The 18,093-nt window shown below is 51.7% G+C and overlaps 1 protein-coding gene across 5 annotated transcripts in view; it reads right to left on the bottom strand.

Moving 5' to 3' along the window:
- ATP2B4 (ATPase, Ca++ transporting, plasma membrane 4) overlaps positions 1 to 18,093 on the bottom strand; it is a 106,927-nt gene that overhangs the window by 22,900 nt on the left and 65,934 nt on the right. For 3 of the 5 annotated variants that reach the window (XM_005878570.2, XM_005878571.2, XM_005878572.2), the window contains exons 3-12: positions 10,422 to 10,619; positions 9,548 to 9,805; positions 9,024 to 9,149; positions 8,263 to 8,388; positions 7,155 to 7,190; positions 5,477 to 5,638; positions 2,760 to 2,974; positions 2,174 to 2,416; positions 1,347 to 1,588; positions 183 to 414 (exon numbers count right to left, since the gene is read on the bottom strand). In XM_005878570.2, the coding sequence (XP_005878632.1) occupies positions 183 to 414; positions 1,347 to 1,588; positions 2,174 to 2,416; positions 2,760 to 2,974; positions 5,477 to 5,638; positions 7,155 to 7,190; positions 8,263 to 8,388; positions 9,024 to 9,149; positions 9,548 to 9,805; positions 10,422 to 10,619 (1,838 nt within the window). The remainder of the gene's footprint in view (positions 1 to 182; positions 415 to 1,346; positions 1,589 to 2,173; positions 2,417 to 2,759; positions 2,975 to 5,476; positions 5,639 to 7,154; positions 7,191 to 8,262; positions 8,389 to 9,023; positions 9,150 to 9,547; positions 9,806 to 10,421; positions 10,620 to 18,093) is intronic. The other 2 variants (XM_014549709.1, XM_014549711.1) reach the window with 2 other exon arrangements.

The following is an 18,093-nucleotide window of genomic DNA, read 5'->3' as shown; positions in this document are numbered from 1 at the left end:
CGTGTAGGTGAGAAAGAGTTAGGTCACTTGCGTGGGTCACAACTGGAAGCAGAGCCAGTACCCTCGTTCCCGTGACTCCTGGTGGCTTCCCAGTAGGTCACATGGGGCCTACACGTGGGCCAGAGGCCACCGGAAGACTCCCACTCATGTGTTCTTGCCCTTTCTCCAACCCAACGTCTCACCTCTGGGCGCACAGGGTCCTCGATGCCCACCACTGCGATGCAGGTCAGTTCAGTGAGGATTTCGTTCTCATGGTCCCACGGGGGCTCTACGTCATTGAAATCTCGATAAGCTAAGCAGATGGTCCGGAGTCCCTCACTGGCCATGGGCTCGATGACAGTGCGCACTACCTCATCGCGGTCCGTACTCTTGAATGGCACTGCTTCTCCGTTCTTGTCCAGGATGCGATTACACCTGGGGAGGCGCACAGTCAGAAAGCAGCCGCCCCCTTCCCACCCAGTGTGTCTCTACAGACATTCTGGCAACTCTGCAGGTCTTCTAAAAACCCTGTTCCCTGGCCACCACCCAGCCGGGCCCCCCTTTCAAGGTGGGGTGGCCTGTAGGTCGACAGGCACATCTAGAGAGGCGGAGCGTGTCATTCTCCCATGTCATCTGTTCCCACGCATGTGGGACGCAGTGCCAAGAGTCATTTGTGGAACTTCTCAAAGGTAGAGAGATGTTTTTTGTGCCCAGTATCTACAACAGTGCTCAGTGGGTAGGGTGTGTTCAACAAGAATGTGTTCATTGACAAAGGTGGCCAGAGCCAAGTTGGGGTGCTGGTTAGTTCAGTTACTGGCCCTATACCCATGCAGGTCAACTGGTAATGGCCTGGGGGGGGGGGGGGGGGGGGGTTACCCAGCCACTTTGAGTAGGTTATTGACTTTCCTGTAATTAGAATTGAGAATAAGAAGGAAGAGGGAACACAGAGCTAACATTTCTCGAGCTTGCCATGTGCAAGGAAGGTGTTTATATACATCGAATCATTGAATTATCGCAACCCCGTGCGATGGGTGGGTATTGCTCTCTGCTTTCAGACTGGGGATGGAAGCTTGAACGGCCTGAATCCTGGCCGTGCCACTATTAGTTGCATCACCTTGAGCCAGGTACTTCTCCTCGCTGTACCTCTGTTTTCTCATTTGTAAAAGAGATGATGATAGCATCTTCCTCACTGATTTGTGAGGATTAGGTAAAATGAGCCACCGAAGGGGCTTAGAGACAATGCTTGGCCTGAGTAAGTGCTCAGAGGCTAGGAGCTGGCGCATCACTCGGTGGGTTCAGCCTGGGGCATGTCCCCTGGGCCTTCGTGAGGGAGGATCTGGAAGGGAAGAGGGGGAGGGAGAGCTCACTTGCGCAGGATGATCTCGGAGGCGCCCTTGCTGTACATGCGGTAGCCGCCGCCGGGCTTCTGGATGACCGTGCTCATGGACTTGCGCGACGAGTTGAAGGTGTACACCTTGTAGAACTTCTCCTCGGGCACCTCGCTGCGCACGGCGTGGTAGTCCTGCTTCAGGTCGATGACGAAGCCCAGCAGCGAGCACTCCGTCTTGTTGCCCACCTGTCGCGGCAGGCCCCCCTCCTTCTCCGGAGGCTGGGAGGGAAACACACACGCACCCCTGAAGAAGATGCCTCCGCCAGGGAGACCTCAGGAGGGAAAGAACGCCCCGCAGACCTTTCACATGTTTGCCCAGAGCCCAGGGGGTGGGAGGGCGGCGTTTGTTTTTTTCAAGGGCAGGTGGACAGTGGTCAGTGGGACTGGTCCCTGAGCCGTCTGGGTTATGGGTTTTCAGTTTGCCCTGGGGTCGGTGCTGGTGGCTCACCCTTTGTGGATCTCATTCTAATCCCCTCTCTGAATTTCTGGAAAGTGAGTACTTTACTCCTGATAAGCCCAGTTCTGCTCTCAGCATGAGGCATCTCCCTGGAGATATTGTCTTTACATGGTAATTGGAGGGCATTTCACAGCCATAGATTCCTACCTGTCACCCCGGCTGCCACCCCCAATCTACTTCCATGGATTACTCCCTAGTTTCACCCCAAACGCATTCACTTAAGAGTAGGAAATGCAATGTGGAATGGCAGCTCAGGCAGAATGAACAAGAGAAGATGACGTGTCTCAGAGAAAATGAATGTTCCCTCCAACCGCCCATTCTAAATGTCCAGGAAAGGAGGAGCTTACCAGGATCTTGGAGGTGTAGGCACTGTTGATAGAAATGCCATTGACAAGAAGGTCCAGGACCTTAGGCGCCAAGACATCAGGGCTTGGGATCTGACGGTAATGGGTATTTCCGATGTAAGCTTGTACCACCGTCATGCGGTTCATGGTCAACGTGCCTGTCTTGTCAGAGCAAATGGCGGTGGCATTGCCCATGGTCTCACAAGCATCCAGGTGCCGCACCAGGTTATTGTCTTTCATCATTTTCTACAGAGGACAAGAGAAAAGACTTGAGAGGGGAGCCACTGAGCTCCCCCAGGATAGGTCAAAGGCCATTTCCTAGCGAACATCTTTCCACATTTCATTCTCTTGTCCCACAGAAAAATGCAGGATACTATTCTTGTGAGTCCTCTTTAGATTCCCCTGGGTCATTGAAACACTGATGCAACTATCACAATGGTCTGTCCACAGGGCCCGGGACTGGTGCTCTTATGAGGCACCACACGGAGTCTACAGAGCATAGGTGGCCCGTCCTTTTGTCAAAGGCTGTGTGGCACTCTCCCCTCCCACCTGTGTCCTGAGGGAAGAGAAAGTGTCATTCTGGTCTCACCTTCACAGAGTAGGCCAGTGAAATGGTGACAGCCAGTGGCAGCCCCTCCGGCACAGCCACCACCAGTACAGTGATACCAATGATGAAGAACTTGACAAAGTACTGGATGTAGATGGGGGTGCACTCGGCTAGCCATGGCTTGCGCTGTATCACGAAGTTGTCAATCACAAAGTACAGAATCAGGATGAGAACGGTGACAGCAGACATGATTAGACCTGAACAGGAAACAGGTCACGTGAACCCCAGCACTTGGTCATTCCTAGGACCCGCGGCTTGAGTTGTGGCCTTTGTCACCAATTTTCAAAGCCGCTACCTCCAGGAAGTCATACTAAAACCCCCTCCCCATTCTTGTTGCTTGCATGAGTGTAGGGAGAGCCATGGGTTTTGCATTTCAGAGACACAGGTTCTGTCTCAGCACTGCACTGATTTGACTCTGGTTTTGGTCTAGTCTCTGACCCTGTCCGGCCTGTTTCCTCACACTAAGTAAGGGGGCTGGCCTAGTGTTCTGAAACAGCGTTCTATGATCTTATCTCAGACCTACTCTCTTCCCATGAGTCACAATGCAGTGATTATATTCGCCTGCTTCCTAGTAGTTTATCAGGGTAGACTTTCCCCATAGCAGCCTGAGAATGCCAGGCAATTTTGCAACTTGTTTACAGCGATGTCCCCACGGTGTTAGCATAGCACCGCCAAGACCAATCGCTAGTACAGTGTCTCCCAACCTTTCCCCTGACATGGCACAGATGAAAGGAGGCAACAACAGTACATATTTATGTAGTGCCTACTATGGGCCAGGCAAGCACTTCCTATAAACTAACCTATTTCATCCTCACGACAACCCGGTGAGATAAGTTACTGTCATTATCCCCTTTTCTGAGGAAACTAAGGCACAGAGAGGTTTTGGGTAGGGCACACTGGTGACCAATCAATCATCTGGCTTGCAGGTGAGCAGTTTCCTGGGGATGTGGGAGAATTCAGGAGGAAAAGAATTCTCTTTAAAATGTGGTCAACGTGCTAAAACCAAGAAAGTCTCAAGCAAACTGGGACAGCTGGTCAACCTACACACCAAGGCACATGGAAGGCTCTGCTCAAGGTCTACAAACAACTGGCCCAGGGGCTCCAATGGCCCTGGGGTCAGCATCTGGGCAGAGGCACCGATGTCTGTGGCATCATGTCTGCCTTACACCGTAGTCTGGTTGGGTCTTCACTTTTCCTGAGGGCCTGCTGAGCAAGGCTAGAGGTGATCAATGAATATCAATGAGAATATATTCTTTTGCACTTTGCTTCATCAGGCTCGGGGCCTAGGTGAGGCAAACAAGGTGTCCAGGGTACGAAACTGAAGGAGGTATTCCTCTCTGGGTGGCGCAAGGCACCTCATTTTCCTCATCCCAGTCCCGGCCTTGCTTGAAATGTAAAATATAACAACAGAGGAGACGACTGGCCAGCCATCAGGAAGTTTGTCCTTCCCACAGAACAACACGGGGAATAGGAGGAAAATAGGAAGGATTAGGTGAGTCTGGTTAATGTTCCAAACCTGTGTGACAGGCTCAATAACTTGACTCCACACCTGCATTTCATCTCATCCGTGTCTAGCTTATATTTAAGAGATTTCATGGTAGTCAACATTAGTTGGGTAAAAGAACTGAGTGCACAGGCTAGACTAGTGCTAACAGAACTCACTGTGGTGTTTAAAATATCCTCTATTTACACTGTCCAATATAGTAGCCACCAGCCACATGTCATTATTGACCAATCAAAATAAGGCCAGTGTGAACTGAGGAACTGAGTGTTTAATTATATTTAATTTTAGTTAATCTATCTAGAAACAACCCAACATGGTTGGCGGCTACGGTAGTGGACAGTAGATTCTAGTGTGTGCTTAGTGGGTCAGTGGCATTGGCCTCACCTGGGCTTGTTAGAAATGCAGACTCTCAGGCCCTGCCCAGACCTCCGGAATCAGACACCGTGCTTTCACAAGGTTCCAGGTGAACTGTACACACAGATGCACTGAGCTAGACTATGACTGTAGTGAGCAGAGGGGTGGGGTCAGGAAGTAATTCAACAGTGGTGCCTGGAGGGACATGTCCACTGAAGGAGCAATCTTCCTTTTGTTCCACCTCCAAAGCCCTCACCCCATCCCACCACTGAAAGAATGCAGAGGACAGACTTATAGCGGGAAGTCATGGAGAAGCCACCTCCTCCTGCGACTCACAAGAGCACGCTAGTGACCTGTTTTCTGCATCAGCCTGTGGCCGCTGCCTCCCTTCCCCCTCTATCTTCTGTACACCCCCCGCCCCCATCTTTATTTTGAGCTTATGGCTCTGTGCCTGGCCTGATGCTACTACTCTGCTAGGGAACTACCTCTAACAACCTTCTCTACCCTTAAGGAATTGACAAGCCCATACATGTGACAGGTAAGCAGTTATTACGGTCTCCCTTCTTGCTAATGTAAATCTCTCGTGTTGTGATATAAGTTCTTAACTTCCCATGTGTCTGGATGAGAGACCTCAGGGCCTTAAACCCTTACACGTGGGCAAACACTTCTCTCTGAGAGCCTAGGAGGGGTCATGATGCAGCTGCCTAGGCCGCACCAGCCCCTGGGAAGGCTCAGCTTCCTCTGCCAGACCTGGCGGGTGTGGAGGGAAAGGAACCGACGCAGCGAGACTCTGGAACAGCCTCGATAAACCACAACAACCGGAAGGCTCCACTCGACTCACCAGCTTTCCCGATCTGGACAGCCAAGCGCGTCAGCTTGCCCTGCAGCACCGACTTCTCCTTCTTGGGCAGCTTGACCACCTTCTTCTCCTTCTCCTCACTGTCGATGCCTTCCTGGCTGTTGAGTGGCTGGATTTCCAGGGCCACCCCATCTTGAGCCTTTGCTAGGGTGCACACACAAATAGGACAGGTGAGCGGGCAGGTAGCAGCATGGAGCAGCAGACAGGTGGAAACCAAAACACCCTTCTGTCTTCTTCCTGGATAAGCCTTGGACCCCTGACATCAGTCCTGACCACTCTCACCCTAGGCCAGAGAGGGCACTGGCCTTCAACCCTCTATTATGGCCACGGGATAATATTCTAAGAACTGGAGATAAAACAGGGGTGCTTTGGGGGTACAGATTCCCTCAGATGGTGCAGCTTCCTGGCACCACCTCAGAGCCCCAAGCCAGGTTTATTCTAGGGAGAGGATTAGTCATGCCATTAAGTGCTATTACCAACAACCACCCTTCCTGGAAGTTAGTAGTCACTACAGTGAATCTTTCTTGCAGAAAGGGGCTGAGGGGAAGGCTGGCAGATGTTTCCAGAGGTAAGTGTCCTAGTCTGCTCTGTGAAAAGGTTCCTCTCTCTCTACGCATAGACTGCCAGGGAAGAAACACAGACCCCCATCAAGGGTGTTCGCCAGCTCCTTCTTCTATCGGGTGAACAAGGGAAGGGAATCCCTGGCAAAGGTGGGGAGTCACAGAGTAGGACCTGGGGCTAGTCTTCTGGGGGAGAGGGAAGAAGCTGCTGTGAGGGACCCCTGGAGTAAGAGAAAGAAGGGATAAAGACAGACACATAAATCCATTTTGCTTTTTAAAGAAGAGACAGAGAGACCTAAAATTAAAGAATCATTTCTGTGCAGCCCTGGTTCTCCAATGTGAAGACTTTATTTTAAAGACTGCTATGATACGGGCGACAGAGGACCACATTCCTAGGCACTGTCTGAGAGCAGTGCTCTCAGGTTCCCACACCCTCCAACTTCGCCCCTGCAGAGCTCGGCCCCTGTGCGTAGGATGCCCTTCCTGAGATGTGGTCTCTGCTGTCAGACTCACAAATAAGACAGAGACGGATGTTAGCACAGCCACCAAGAGGAACACACATCAGATCGGGGGGAAGAAAACAGACTGTGGAAAGAGCAAAGAAAGAGGTAGGAGAGAGGCACAGAGAAAAGGCTCTCTCCGAGCACCTGAGACCAGCAGAGGATTCCAGACCAGAAGAGAACACCGATGAGGAAGCCAGCAAGAGGAGGGTGCAGGGACTGCCCACCCCGGCGCCCTCCACCATAAGGACCCTGAAGTCTTTCAACCCAGACACTGATGATTAAATCCAGCCTAGGGTAACAGGGAAAGAGTTCGGCACCCTGGGAAGAACAACTGGATCGAACCCGCACACTCCCCAAGAGAAACCTTGACATGAGGTTCCCTGAGCCAACAGCAGAGGGTGCTGTTGTCCCATCTTGGATTGAGACCGGGACCTTGAGACCACCCCAAATCTCTGCACCTTCCTCAGGATGAGGCATCTGGGCCACAGCAGCAGATAACAGATTTATGGCGAGGAAAAGGGAGAAGGCAGATGGCCTGGAAGGTCTGGTTTGAGTGTAGTCAGGTAGAGATGGGAGATGAGTGGGTGGACAGGTTACCTTTGTTGCGATTTTCGGGGACTCCTTGTTTTTTACCTGTTTGAACAAGAAAGAAAAAAGTGGGGTGGAGACCCAAAGTGACTATTAAGAGATCAGATATCCAATTTGTTGGTCCTGCTCAGAGCCCAAAAGGGCGACAGCAAAGGGGCTGAGCTGCAGGGAAGGGAATGTGAAGGAAGCTCCGTCTGCTCACACCCCTTCTCACTAGGGCTTCTCATGACACCACGGGGAATGGAGCAGACCACTCATGCAGGTGAGCGCACACCCACACAGCGCCTTCTCCCGAGCACGGCTGCATCACGTGGAGAAATGGGGTGGGGTTGGGAGCAAGAGGGGTGAACCGTGTTGGCCTGATGGCAAAGGCTCGGCAGAGTCCCCACGTCATCACCAGCACCAGGCCGCCTCCTCCTCACTCATCTGCAGGTAGCTGCAGAGACGAACAGCATGTTGTTTCCTGGTCACACCCCGCCCTCCACTAAACGGCCCGAGACGGCCCTCCGTCTAAGTGGTGGAGTCCCTCTCTCCTTCCGGGGAAGAAGGAACGCTTAGGGGAAGCTGCAGATCTGGTTTTACTATGCTTTTCTCAGTTGACTTCTGTGTTTCCTTCCTTCAAGAACAAGTGAATGGCAAAGGCAGGGCTAACGTCACGGTAGACATTACCTGTTTGCTCACTCTCCTAGCTGCTCTCTCTCTTCCACTGGCAGCCCATGGTTCAGGAGGAATCCAGACATCTCCTGGCCAGTTTTCCATTAGCCCTCATGGTTCATTTGCCCCCCTCCACCCCCATGTTTGAGGAAGAAAGGGATGGGATCAGAGGACTACACGGAGGGGTATTTAGGGCCAGAGCACCTAGCCAGCTCATGTGGGGCAGGCTTTATAACTCACCTCTTTACAACCCACCAATATGCACAGAGATGGAGGCTCAAGTGCAACCTGATTTGGGAGCTAGAACCAGGATCGGGGGTTCACCAGAGCCCCCTAGAGAGCCAGGGTGGCCATCTCTGTCTCCGCTCTTCATCCAGCAGTCTCCCATCAGATCTGCTCCCTTGCCTCCTGGCTTGTCCATGGGGACAGGAGGGAAGAGAGTCTCATTCTGAATGCCTCTTACCTTTCTTCTTCTTCTCCTCCTCTTCTTCCTCACTGGCCCCCAAGAGGGTAAAGATGATTCCAGTCTGGGAGTTGACACCCACAGCAGTCACTAACATCCGGCCAGAACCTTCCATGACATGGGTCCCTGTGGGAGAAAGCAGAAGGTGGGAAGAGTGTTGTGTTTTACACCTCGGCCTGCTCCAGTGTAAAACACAGACTTCCTTCCTCCCCTGTGGATAATGATATACTCAGCAGAGAGAAGGAAAAGGTCAAGAGCTGGGGCCATGTAAAATAGAATAAGTAGCCCGGCTGGTGTGGCTCCGTGGTTGAGTATCAACCTATGAACCAGGAGGTCACAGTTCAATTCCCGATCAGGGCACATGCCCAGCTTGCAGGCTCGATCCCCAGTTGGGAGTGTGCAGGAGGCAGCTGATCAATGAGTCCCTCTCATCATTGATGTTTCTCCCTCTCTCTCCTTCTCCCTTCCTCTCTGAAATCAATAAACATATATTAAAAAAATAAAACAGATCAAGTAAATTGGGGGATAATGAGATAAGTGTGTCTAACTGCTTTAGGGTAAGGCTCCTTCCCCCACCACCCACCCTCTTCCAGCACTTGCTCAATAGAGAACTTCTGTTAGCTTACCTTAGGTCCTTGTATTTAACCCACTCATATGCCATTGCCCCAGGGAGAGGAGACAGAGCGGGGCCTGGATCAGGTCTCCGTGGCCTGGCTGTGTGGGAGGAGGCAGAATGGAAACCAAGGTGGCCAAAGCCATACCTGAGAGCAACATGGGGTCTCTTTCTAAGGATTTCTTGACATGGTCCGATTCCCCAGTCAGAGAGCTCTCGTCAATCTTGAGATCATTCCCCTGGATCAGGATCCCATCTGCAGGCAGCAGGTCGCCTAGTGCACAGAGGGGAAGGGGAGCCAGGGAAAGGGGGGCGGTAAGAGCCTGGCGGAGGATGGGGACCACCCAACCCCATCTCAGACCTCTCACCTAGAAGCAATGGCCCAGAGAGCCTTTGAAAGACAACCTGGGACAAGACTATCTTCCAGGTATTACAACTTCAAACAATTGCTCCCCCCAAAACACCTTCCCATGGCCTGAATATTATAGACTTTTAACCTGAAGACACGTAAGTCTGACAGTCTTTTGGGAGCGTTTCCGTTAGTTCTTTCTCTGAATTTCCTTACATAACCCCCTTAAATGCGACCGAGAGGCTAACCCAATTTTGGATCATACCTTTCTGGCCTCAGCAATAGGGAGAGTGGCATGGGTAAGAGAAGCGCGGAGCTCTCACCGTATTTGATTTGGGCGATATCACCCACCACGATTTCAGCCACGGGGAGCTGGATGATGTGACCATTTCGAATCACGGAGAATTTCTGTTCCTTTTCAATTCGGTTCTGCAGCCCTCGGAACTGCTTCTCTTTGCTCCAATCATTGAAGGCCGTCACTAGCACCACGATGATCACCGAGAACAGAATGGCTGCCCCCTCGATCCAGCCGGCTTCTGCCTCCCCTTCGTCCTCTGGGCTATTGATAGGTAGACCACACTCTAGCGCAGAGAAAGGAGAGAAAGAAAGGGTCACCTAGGGGCTTTGATTGACGTTGAAGAAATGGGGGGTAGTTGCTTCTGCCATCCCTCAGAATGGAAAGTCAAGGAAAGAGAATAATAAAAAAAATTAAACTCTTGGGCAAAAGAGCTTCCCTCTAGGGATATTGGAGGACAGCAGGATTGGGCTTCATTTCATCACTATATGTTAACCCAAAAGAAGCAAATGACTAAATAGCGCAAAACACGTCAACGCAAACTAAAGGCAGGTCACATGTAAAGAACTTATGACTCCCGGCACGGTCAGGCGCCTGCTGTTATGTCCCCAGATGCCAACACTGGTGTGGGGCATGTTGGGAAGCAGGGCTGTGTTGGTTGGGTGAGGGTAGAAGATTTGTGACATTCCACATAAGGATTTCCTGGGAGAAGGGGGGAAAGATCCTGGGATCAGAATGGGTTGGAAGAAAAGCTTATTAGCTACTTGTTGGTTTCCTTTGGAGAACCCACCCTGAATAACGGGGGGACACTTTTAAGCCATAATCTGTCAACCACTGAGTGCTTTTTGGTGGTTGTGGGAAGAACCAGATCAGAGTTCTGTGGGGCTGTTCAAGACACTCACGTTCATTTTCTTCACCATGGGGACGATAGAAGGACAGAACCAGGGAGATGATGGCTGCGATCTCCAGGATGATGAGGGTGACATCTTGAAGGGCTTCCCACACTAATTCTAAGAAGGTCTTGGGCTTTTTGGGGGGGATTAAGTTGTGTCCAAACACTTGTTTACGTTTTTCCAGATCTGCTGGGCTCCCGGATAGACCTGAAAAGGAGATAGGAGTGGGATGAATGAATTGGAAAAATGGGGAAGAGATGAATGATAGAGGAAAGCAGTGAAAAGACCCCTGTACAAAAAAGACCCTTGCGCCCTAGCAGGTTGCTCAGTGGTTAGAGCATCGGCTTGAGGACTAAGGATCCTGGCTCGATCCCTAGCCCTGGTCGGGGCATGTACGAAGGCAACCAATTGATGTGTCTCTCTCACATGAATGGTTTTCTGTTTCTCCCTTCCAGTCTCTCTAAAAAAAAAAAAAATGTGGAAAAATATCTTCTGGTGATGATTAACAAAAACAAAACAACAAAAAAGACCCCTTGCTTCCTGATCTGCCCAAGTATGAGATCCAGTTAGGGTGGTCAAACCACCCCAATTTGCTCAGGACTCAGGGGGTGTGAAACTTTCAGTCAAAAAAACTGCAACATGTTGGTCATAGCGGCCACTCACCCTTCTTAGTCTCCAGGGTAAGCTAGCCTGTTCCTCAACTTCATCTCCTTATTGAGTTATGCACCAGGCTCCAGCTCTAAGAACACACACATTCTCTCTCATCATTGACGTTTCTCTGTCCCTCTCCCTTCCTCTCAGAAATCAATAAAAATATATTAAAAAAATGTTTCCTGGGTCTCACACAGTACTTCTCTCTCATATGACCATGTAAATGCTGGTGATGATTTAAAAACAGAGATAGCTTCCATCCACTGGCTCACACACAAAGGCCAGAAAGAATAAGCTGTCTGCTCAAGGTCATGCGCGGAAGTGAGGAGACACAGCCCCACCAGGTGTCCTGATTCCGAGTTTCAGTGGCTTTAGGAGAGCAACAGAAAAGAGGCGCTGAGACTCCAACTTTGGGCATCCCCTTGGCTCACACATACCCTTCACTTTCTGATACACACACCAAGAAACAAAAACACACCCTGCTAAGAGGTACTACTATTCTACTAAGTACTATGTATGTAGACTAAGTACTAGGTACTAAGAGAAGTACTGCTATTCAGGTTGAATAAAAAGAGAACAAAGAAAGCTGGAGCCACAAAGTCAGACAGTACACCATCCTTGATAACCAGCATGCTCCCACTAACACACCTATGCTTGCATACTGGCGCCAGTGTGCACACATGTTCTGAGCGTGTTCCCAGAGAGAAAACAGAATTATTCTCAGTGCTTTCCTTATAGTTGGGCCTCTCTGCTGCACCCCAGGGGTTTACACTTGAAGGGAAGTGGGGAAATCCTAAAATTTCCATTATTGCCAATTGGCTTGTTTCAAGCTGTTTCCACACAACAGCAAATTAGCCCCTTCTTGGCACTTGAAGTTACTGGGCTGCACAGTTGGGTGGGTTCCTCACAGGCAGGGTGGGGCAACCTTTGTCCTGAAAAAAGTCAGCAGATGAGGAGGGTTAGAATCAGAGAACAGAGCTTCACAGAGTGCAAAGAACCCAGCCGGGATTTCCCAGTGGTTAGCTTCGACCTACGAACCAGAAGGTCACGGTTCGATTCCTGGTCAGGGCACATGCCCGGGTTGCAGGCTGGATCCCCAGAATGGGGCGTGCAGGAGGCAGCCGATCAATGATTCTCATCATTGATGTTTCTATCTCTCTCTCCCTTTCCCTTCCTCTCTAAAATCAATATAAATATATTTTTTAAAAAAGAGTGCAAAGAAAAGCAGATGACAGGACTCTGCAAGGAGAAAGCGGAGACACTGGTGCCAGAAAGCTTCTTCAGACTAAAAGCAACATGCAGGGTAATCCCCTGGCAGGGCTGCGGGGTGTAGCATGAGGGCAAATATCGACTCTCCATCTCCACTGAATAGGCCCCAAGAGTGTTATCTTAACTAGCAAGAGGGAAGACGTGGGTTAGACTGAAGGAAGACTTTCAGACAAAAAATGATTTTGAAAAGGGAGTCTTGTTTACAGGGTCTGAGACAGCCTCCACGTCTCTAATCCTAAAAACAAAGCCACCAGGAGAGAGGTACATGAGATACTCATCTGCCTGGGAAGGTAGATTTGGGACCCTGCCTGGGTATAAGGGGGAGTGAACTGGCATCCACACTTGGGGAGTCTGGGATTGGAGAACCCTCCACTTGCTAGTGTTCAGGGGAGGAAAACAGGAGCTGGTGGGGGAAGTGGTGCCCAAGGGTCATATCCCCAGACTCCTGCCTCCCAGGGCCGAGGAGTACACGGTGGCCTCTGGGTGGCACTGCTGAGCTCTAAAGGGGAGCGTTAGAGGCAAGGAGGCTGCTTCCCAGAGGCTCTGAGAAGTCAGGCTCCCAGCAGGGAAGGAAAGCGAGGGCCTGGGAAAGGAGTGCTCCTGGGCAGGGCATCCTGATCCCCAGGCAGGCAGAGGCAGAGCTGCCAGGGGCAGGGCCTTGCTGGCTCCTTCTCCCCAGGGACCCGAGGCAGCAAGGCTGTGCCAAGTTGGGACTGCTGTGCTGGAGGGCCGGCCTTGCTTGAGGGAACAGGAGTTCTGATCGTCTGTCAGTCTACTTGGGGCGTTTCTCAAGGAGGCAGGATTCATAATATAAAGTGATTCACAACGTAATGGGATTCACAATGCAACGGGATTCGTAATGTAAAGAGGTGGTCGCTGCCTCCTTTACAAGAGCGAGTACATGCCTATGAGGGCAAACCATGACATCAGATGTTGGAGATGATCATAAGGAACTTCACAGTAGCTTAATGAAGGCCCAACAACAGCCACAGCCACAGCCACAACCACAACAGCAACCGCCACCCATGTGAGGTGGCCCTGCCTTTCTCTGTTCTCATATTAATACCGTGTAATCATCCTTGACTCCTTCCTCCCCCTCTCCCTCTCCCTCTCCCTCCCCCTCGCCCTCTCCCTCTCTTTCATCTATTATATCCATTTAGTCAGGAAATCCTGTTAGTTTTACCTTCAAAATACATGGAAGGCCTACTCCTTTCTCCTTTTCCATGGCTACCATCCAGGTCTAAAGCATCATCATCATCATCATCATCATCATCATCATCATCATCTCTTGCCTGGAATATTACAACTGCCTTCTAACTGGTCTCCTTGCTTCCCCCCTTGCCTTCTATTCTCATTCTCTTCAATAGAGTAGCCAGAATGATACTCTCCAAACCAACTCATGATGCCCATCCACTCAGAATCCTCTGGTGGCTTTTACTTGGGGTGAAACTGGGCACTGAAGATGGTATGATGGCCAATTAGGCCCCCTAGGAGCCCCCAGGCCCCACTCCTTAACTCCTGCCATGTTCCCCTTGGCCACGGAGATCCCAGCCAAGCGAGCCTTCCTCCCAGTCTCCGAACGCACTAGACATGCTTCTATTTCGGGGCCCCTGTTCTCTTTGCTCAGATTCCTCTTCACTAGGTAGGGTTCATTCTCTCACCTCCTTCAGGTCTTTGTACAAATGTCACCTTTACAGTGAGGCCTGCCCTGACCATTGTGTTTAACATTAGGACTTCTCTGCCCCAGCACGCCCCATCTCCCTTACCCTGCTCATTGTCCCCTCTCCTGGCCTTCTCCCCTAATACATGCCAGAATGTATTCATCTACTGTTTGTCTGTCCCCCTCCACCAGGGCAGAAACTTTGACTTTGTTCCTTAGGTCTGCAGCAGTGCCTGACACATGGTACGCATACATATTTGTTGAATGAGCTGAATAAATGAGCAATAAATAACTTTGCTAACATTTAAGCGATTACTGTGTTAAGACGCATCATTAGGTACTTTTGTGTCTTCTCATGTAAAATAACCCCATGCGGTAGCTCCTATTAAGTCCATTTTACATATAAGCAAACTAAGACATGTACGTAACTACTCAAGCAGAGTATGTGACCGAGGCTGCTCCGATCCACAGGAAGCAACTGGATGCCAACCTGTCCACAGAGGGGCTGGGGCAGAGGCAGCCGCGCTCCCGAGGCTCCATCCTAGTGCCACGAGCTTGTCTTGGTTTGCCTGGGACTTCCCTGGTTTTAGCAAGGAAGCTCCCGCCTCCTGGGAATGCCCGAGCACACCCCCTCAGTCCCAGGCAGACAGAGAGGGTTGGCCACCCCACTGTATTCACCCAGGGCAGTCCCGCAAGGTGCTTTCCTGTGCCTCTGAGCAGATCAGCCCGTTCCCACTGCCTACAGTTGGGGTGAATCAGTTCTGCCCTCATGGATGGTGACACCACGTCTGTCAGTCCAACCTATACATGTTGTATTCAATCAAAGGTTCATTCTGGCCTTTCTTGGGCCCAAGCAAATGACACAAGACACAGCATGGGAAACAAAAAAGGTCAGGCCTTGCTCTCACCCAGAGGCCCTCCGAGTCCCCCATGTACTCCCTTTGTGCCATTTTCTCTCATCCGTGTGCTCCACCTTAATCACGCTAAGCTCTTCAATAGCTACCTTAAGAAGCCAAGGGGCTGTCCCAGTTCCCAGCATGCCCTGTGGCAGGGAGGGGCAGGCCGGGCTGTTAGCATAGTAGCCTTGGGAATCCTCCCTCCGACATGTGGCATGGCACAGAAGGCCATGTGGGACCGGGAGCCGGGCCAATCCCCGATCCTGGGCTTTCCATTCCAACTCTCCCTGCCCCCGAGAGGCCGCCGGCCCGAGCCCAGCAGCCGTCATTGCACACTCATACTTGTCCAGCCCGGGAGAGGGGTTTCGCCCCGATCTCTGCACTGCTGCTCAAACGCATGGCTTCCTGGAGGGGGAAGGAAGACTTGGAAGGGAGACAATGCTGGACACATAGGAAAAGGGTTTCCCCTAAAATACGTCAAGCAAATGAGAGGAAACCTTGTCTGCAAGAACATGGGAAAGTCCACCCACACAGGAGTGCTCTGGCCCCAGGACCAGACTGAACACATGAGCTGGGAGAGGTGACAAGAATTTCGCAGGCCGTGAAGTCATCGCCCCCACCTCACGCTGGGAGTGACAGGCCCCTGCCCAGGCTGGTGGGAGATGGAAACTCTGTGTGTGCGGCGCTGTGCTGGGACCTGGGGCTAGGGCGGGACGCTGCGGCCCAGTCCTCAGTGGCCCGGCTCCAGCAGAAAGGGCCCCAGCAGAAAGGGCTGGGGCCAGCAGAAAGGGCCAGATGGAAACTCTGTGTGTGCGGCGCTGTGCTGGGACCTGGGGCTAGGGCGGGACTCTGCGGCCCAGCCCTCAGTGGCCCGGCTCCAGCAGAAAGGGCTGGGGCCAGCCGCCCTAGGAGGCCTAGGACTGTCCGCAGAGGCACCCTTATCAGAACCAGCTCAGCCCCAGAAAGGGTGTGGCCGGGTTGGGCCTCACGAGGGACTTCCCAGCTGTCTGAGTTATGACACCTCGCCAGAGCATCACCCACACAGACAGCGCAAGGGCGGGGTTCCTCTGGGCTGACTCGAAGGCAGTCCTCTCTGGGACATGAGCACAGACATCAGAAGGCCTTCAAGTCCTACCTTGTAAACCCTGGACAAGGGGCTATGGGGAGGAGTAGTTTCAAGTCAATGCAGAAAGCCACAGGCATGCCCGGCCAGTGTGGCTCAGTGGTTGAGTGTCAACCTATGAACCAGAAGGTCATGGTTCGATTCCCGATCAGGGCAATGCCCGGGCTGCGTGCTTGATCCCCAGTGTGGGGCATGTAGGAGGCAGCTGATCAATGATGCTCTCTCATCACTGATGTTTCTCTCTCTCTCTCCCTCTCCCTTCCTCTCTGAAATCAATTAAAAAAATATTAAAAAAGAAAGAAAAGAAACCCACAGGCTTTAGCCAGCGCCTGCTGCTGACCAGAACTGCTTCCATACTTCGGCTTCTCCAGCTGAGCACATGCGCAGCTTGGCCTTCCAGCCCGAGATAAAGCACCTTCCCCAGGGGTGAGCAGGAGGTGGCCGGGCTTGGAGAAGAATGCCCCTCGCCTCATTCTCTTCCAAAACACCCTGCGGAGTGGGCACATCCTCAGGTCCGCAGGCCGATGCTCTATCCACTGAGCCAAACCGGTCAGGGCTCTGTGCCCCTTTTGAACACTCAACTCTCAGAGGGAAGAGCAAGCTCCCCCAGGGCCCCCACAGCCCTCTCCTCGGCCGCCTTCTCCACACTGCGCGCAGGTGCTTCCATCAGGGTCACACTCCCAGTGCTCACACCTCACAGCTCAACAGGAAGAGTGAAGGGCCACCTCCAGGGAGAGGCAGCACCGGCCTCAGTCCAGGGTCAAGAGGAGCTGACCCCCGCGATGGTTCAATGCAAGGCAGCACCAAGAAGGTGCAAATCAAAACAAACCTCACAACCGCTTCTGCGGAGCTGCCCAAGGAAAGCAGCGCACAGGGTTCCAGGCTGGTGGGAGGGGAGAGAGCAAGGGGTGGGGGTGTGTGTGTGGGGGTGCTCAGGTTCAGGAAGATTTAGCCGCTCTCCCCATCAAGATTTCTCTGCCCCCTGCCTGGCAGCATCATGCCAGCTAACCCAGAAGTCCAGCCCTGGGCAGGGAGGGGCTGGATAGAAAAGAATTCCCCGAGCCTGGGGTTGAGCTGGCGAGAGAAGGCCCACAGCTGTCATGCACTGTTGGCCTAATTCAACCCTAGGCAGGAGCGCAAGCCAGACAGAACTCCCAGGATGCACCGTGGAATTCCCTGCAGGGAGGAGGGACGGAGGGAGGGCACGTTTACTCTCCGGTTTTTCTCAATCATCCACCATATGGCTGTGGATGCTGCTTCCCCCAGGTTTTGTGAACATCTTGCCCACCCCTCTACCAAGTACTAAATATTCCTTTTATGGAGCTACTGGGCTTGCCTGAACGACTCACTTCACAGCAGAGCTGCTTTCTGGCTGTTTGAGCCGGTCTGTCACCCTCTCCCCTCCTCCCTCCAAGATACTCTTTTGTTTTGAGTTTCTCTCGCATCTTAGGCCAGGGCTAACATATCTGCCCAAAGTGTGACCGCTGCAGATTGTGAATCTCTGCAGCTATGCGCACATAAATTGCTTTTAGGATAATTTATTTGGCATCTTTAGTAGAACTGGGGCAAGGGGGCAAGGGGATGGCTACGGGGCAGAGGTCGAGAGGAAAGAGAGATAGCTCTGCTATGCTTCTATCCTGAAATTGATGAGCCCCTAAAAATGGATATTCTCAAACAGAGATAGAGAAGAAAGTCTCAAAGAAGCCCATCTTATATCTGTCCCACCCACAGTCACTCTTCTAGTTCCCTACATCCCCCTCAACACTAACAGTCTCTAAAGCAGTGGTCTCTAAGTAGTGGGTGTGCATCCATCTGTTGAGGCTTGGAAAAATACTAGAACTTTTACTATTACTTTATACATCTTTATTTCTTGAATATCCTTATGTAAGTAATATTAGTGTTAGAAGTACTAATAGTAATACAGTAGTGCTGTAGGTGAACACTTATTGGGGCTATGTGTTCAAATTTGTTTACTAGATCGACAATTCTACTAGAACTGTGGTCGGCAAACCGCGGCTTTCGAGCCACATGCGGCTCTTTGGCCCCTTCAGTGTGGCTCTTCCACAAAATACCACGTGCGGG

This window comes from Myotis brandtii, unplaced genomic scaffold (assembly GCF_000412655.1).
Source record: "Myotis brandtii unplaced genomic scaffold, ASM41265v1 scaffold566, whole genome shotgun sequence".
In the NCBI taxonomy this organism is placed as follows: Eukaryota; Metazoa; Chordata; class Mammalia; order Chiroptera; family Vespertilionidae; genus Myotis; species Myotis brandtii.
The sequence above is the reverse complement of the archived record's forward strand: the minus strand, read 5'-3'. Positions and strand labels throughout refer to the sequence as shown.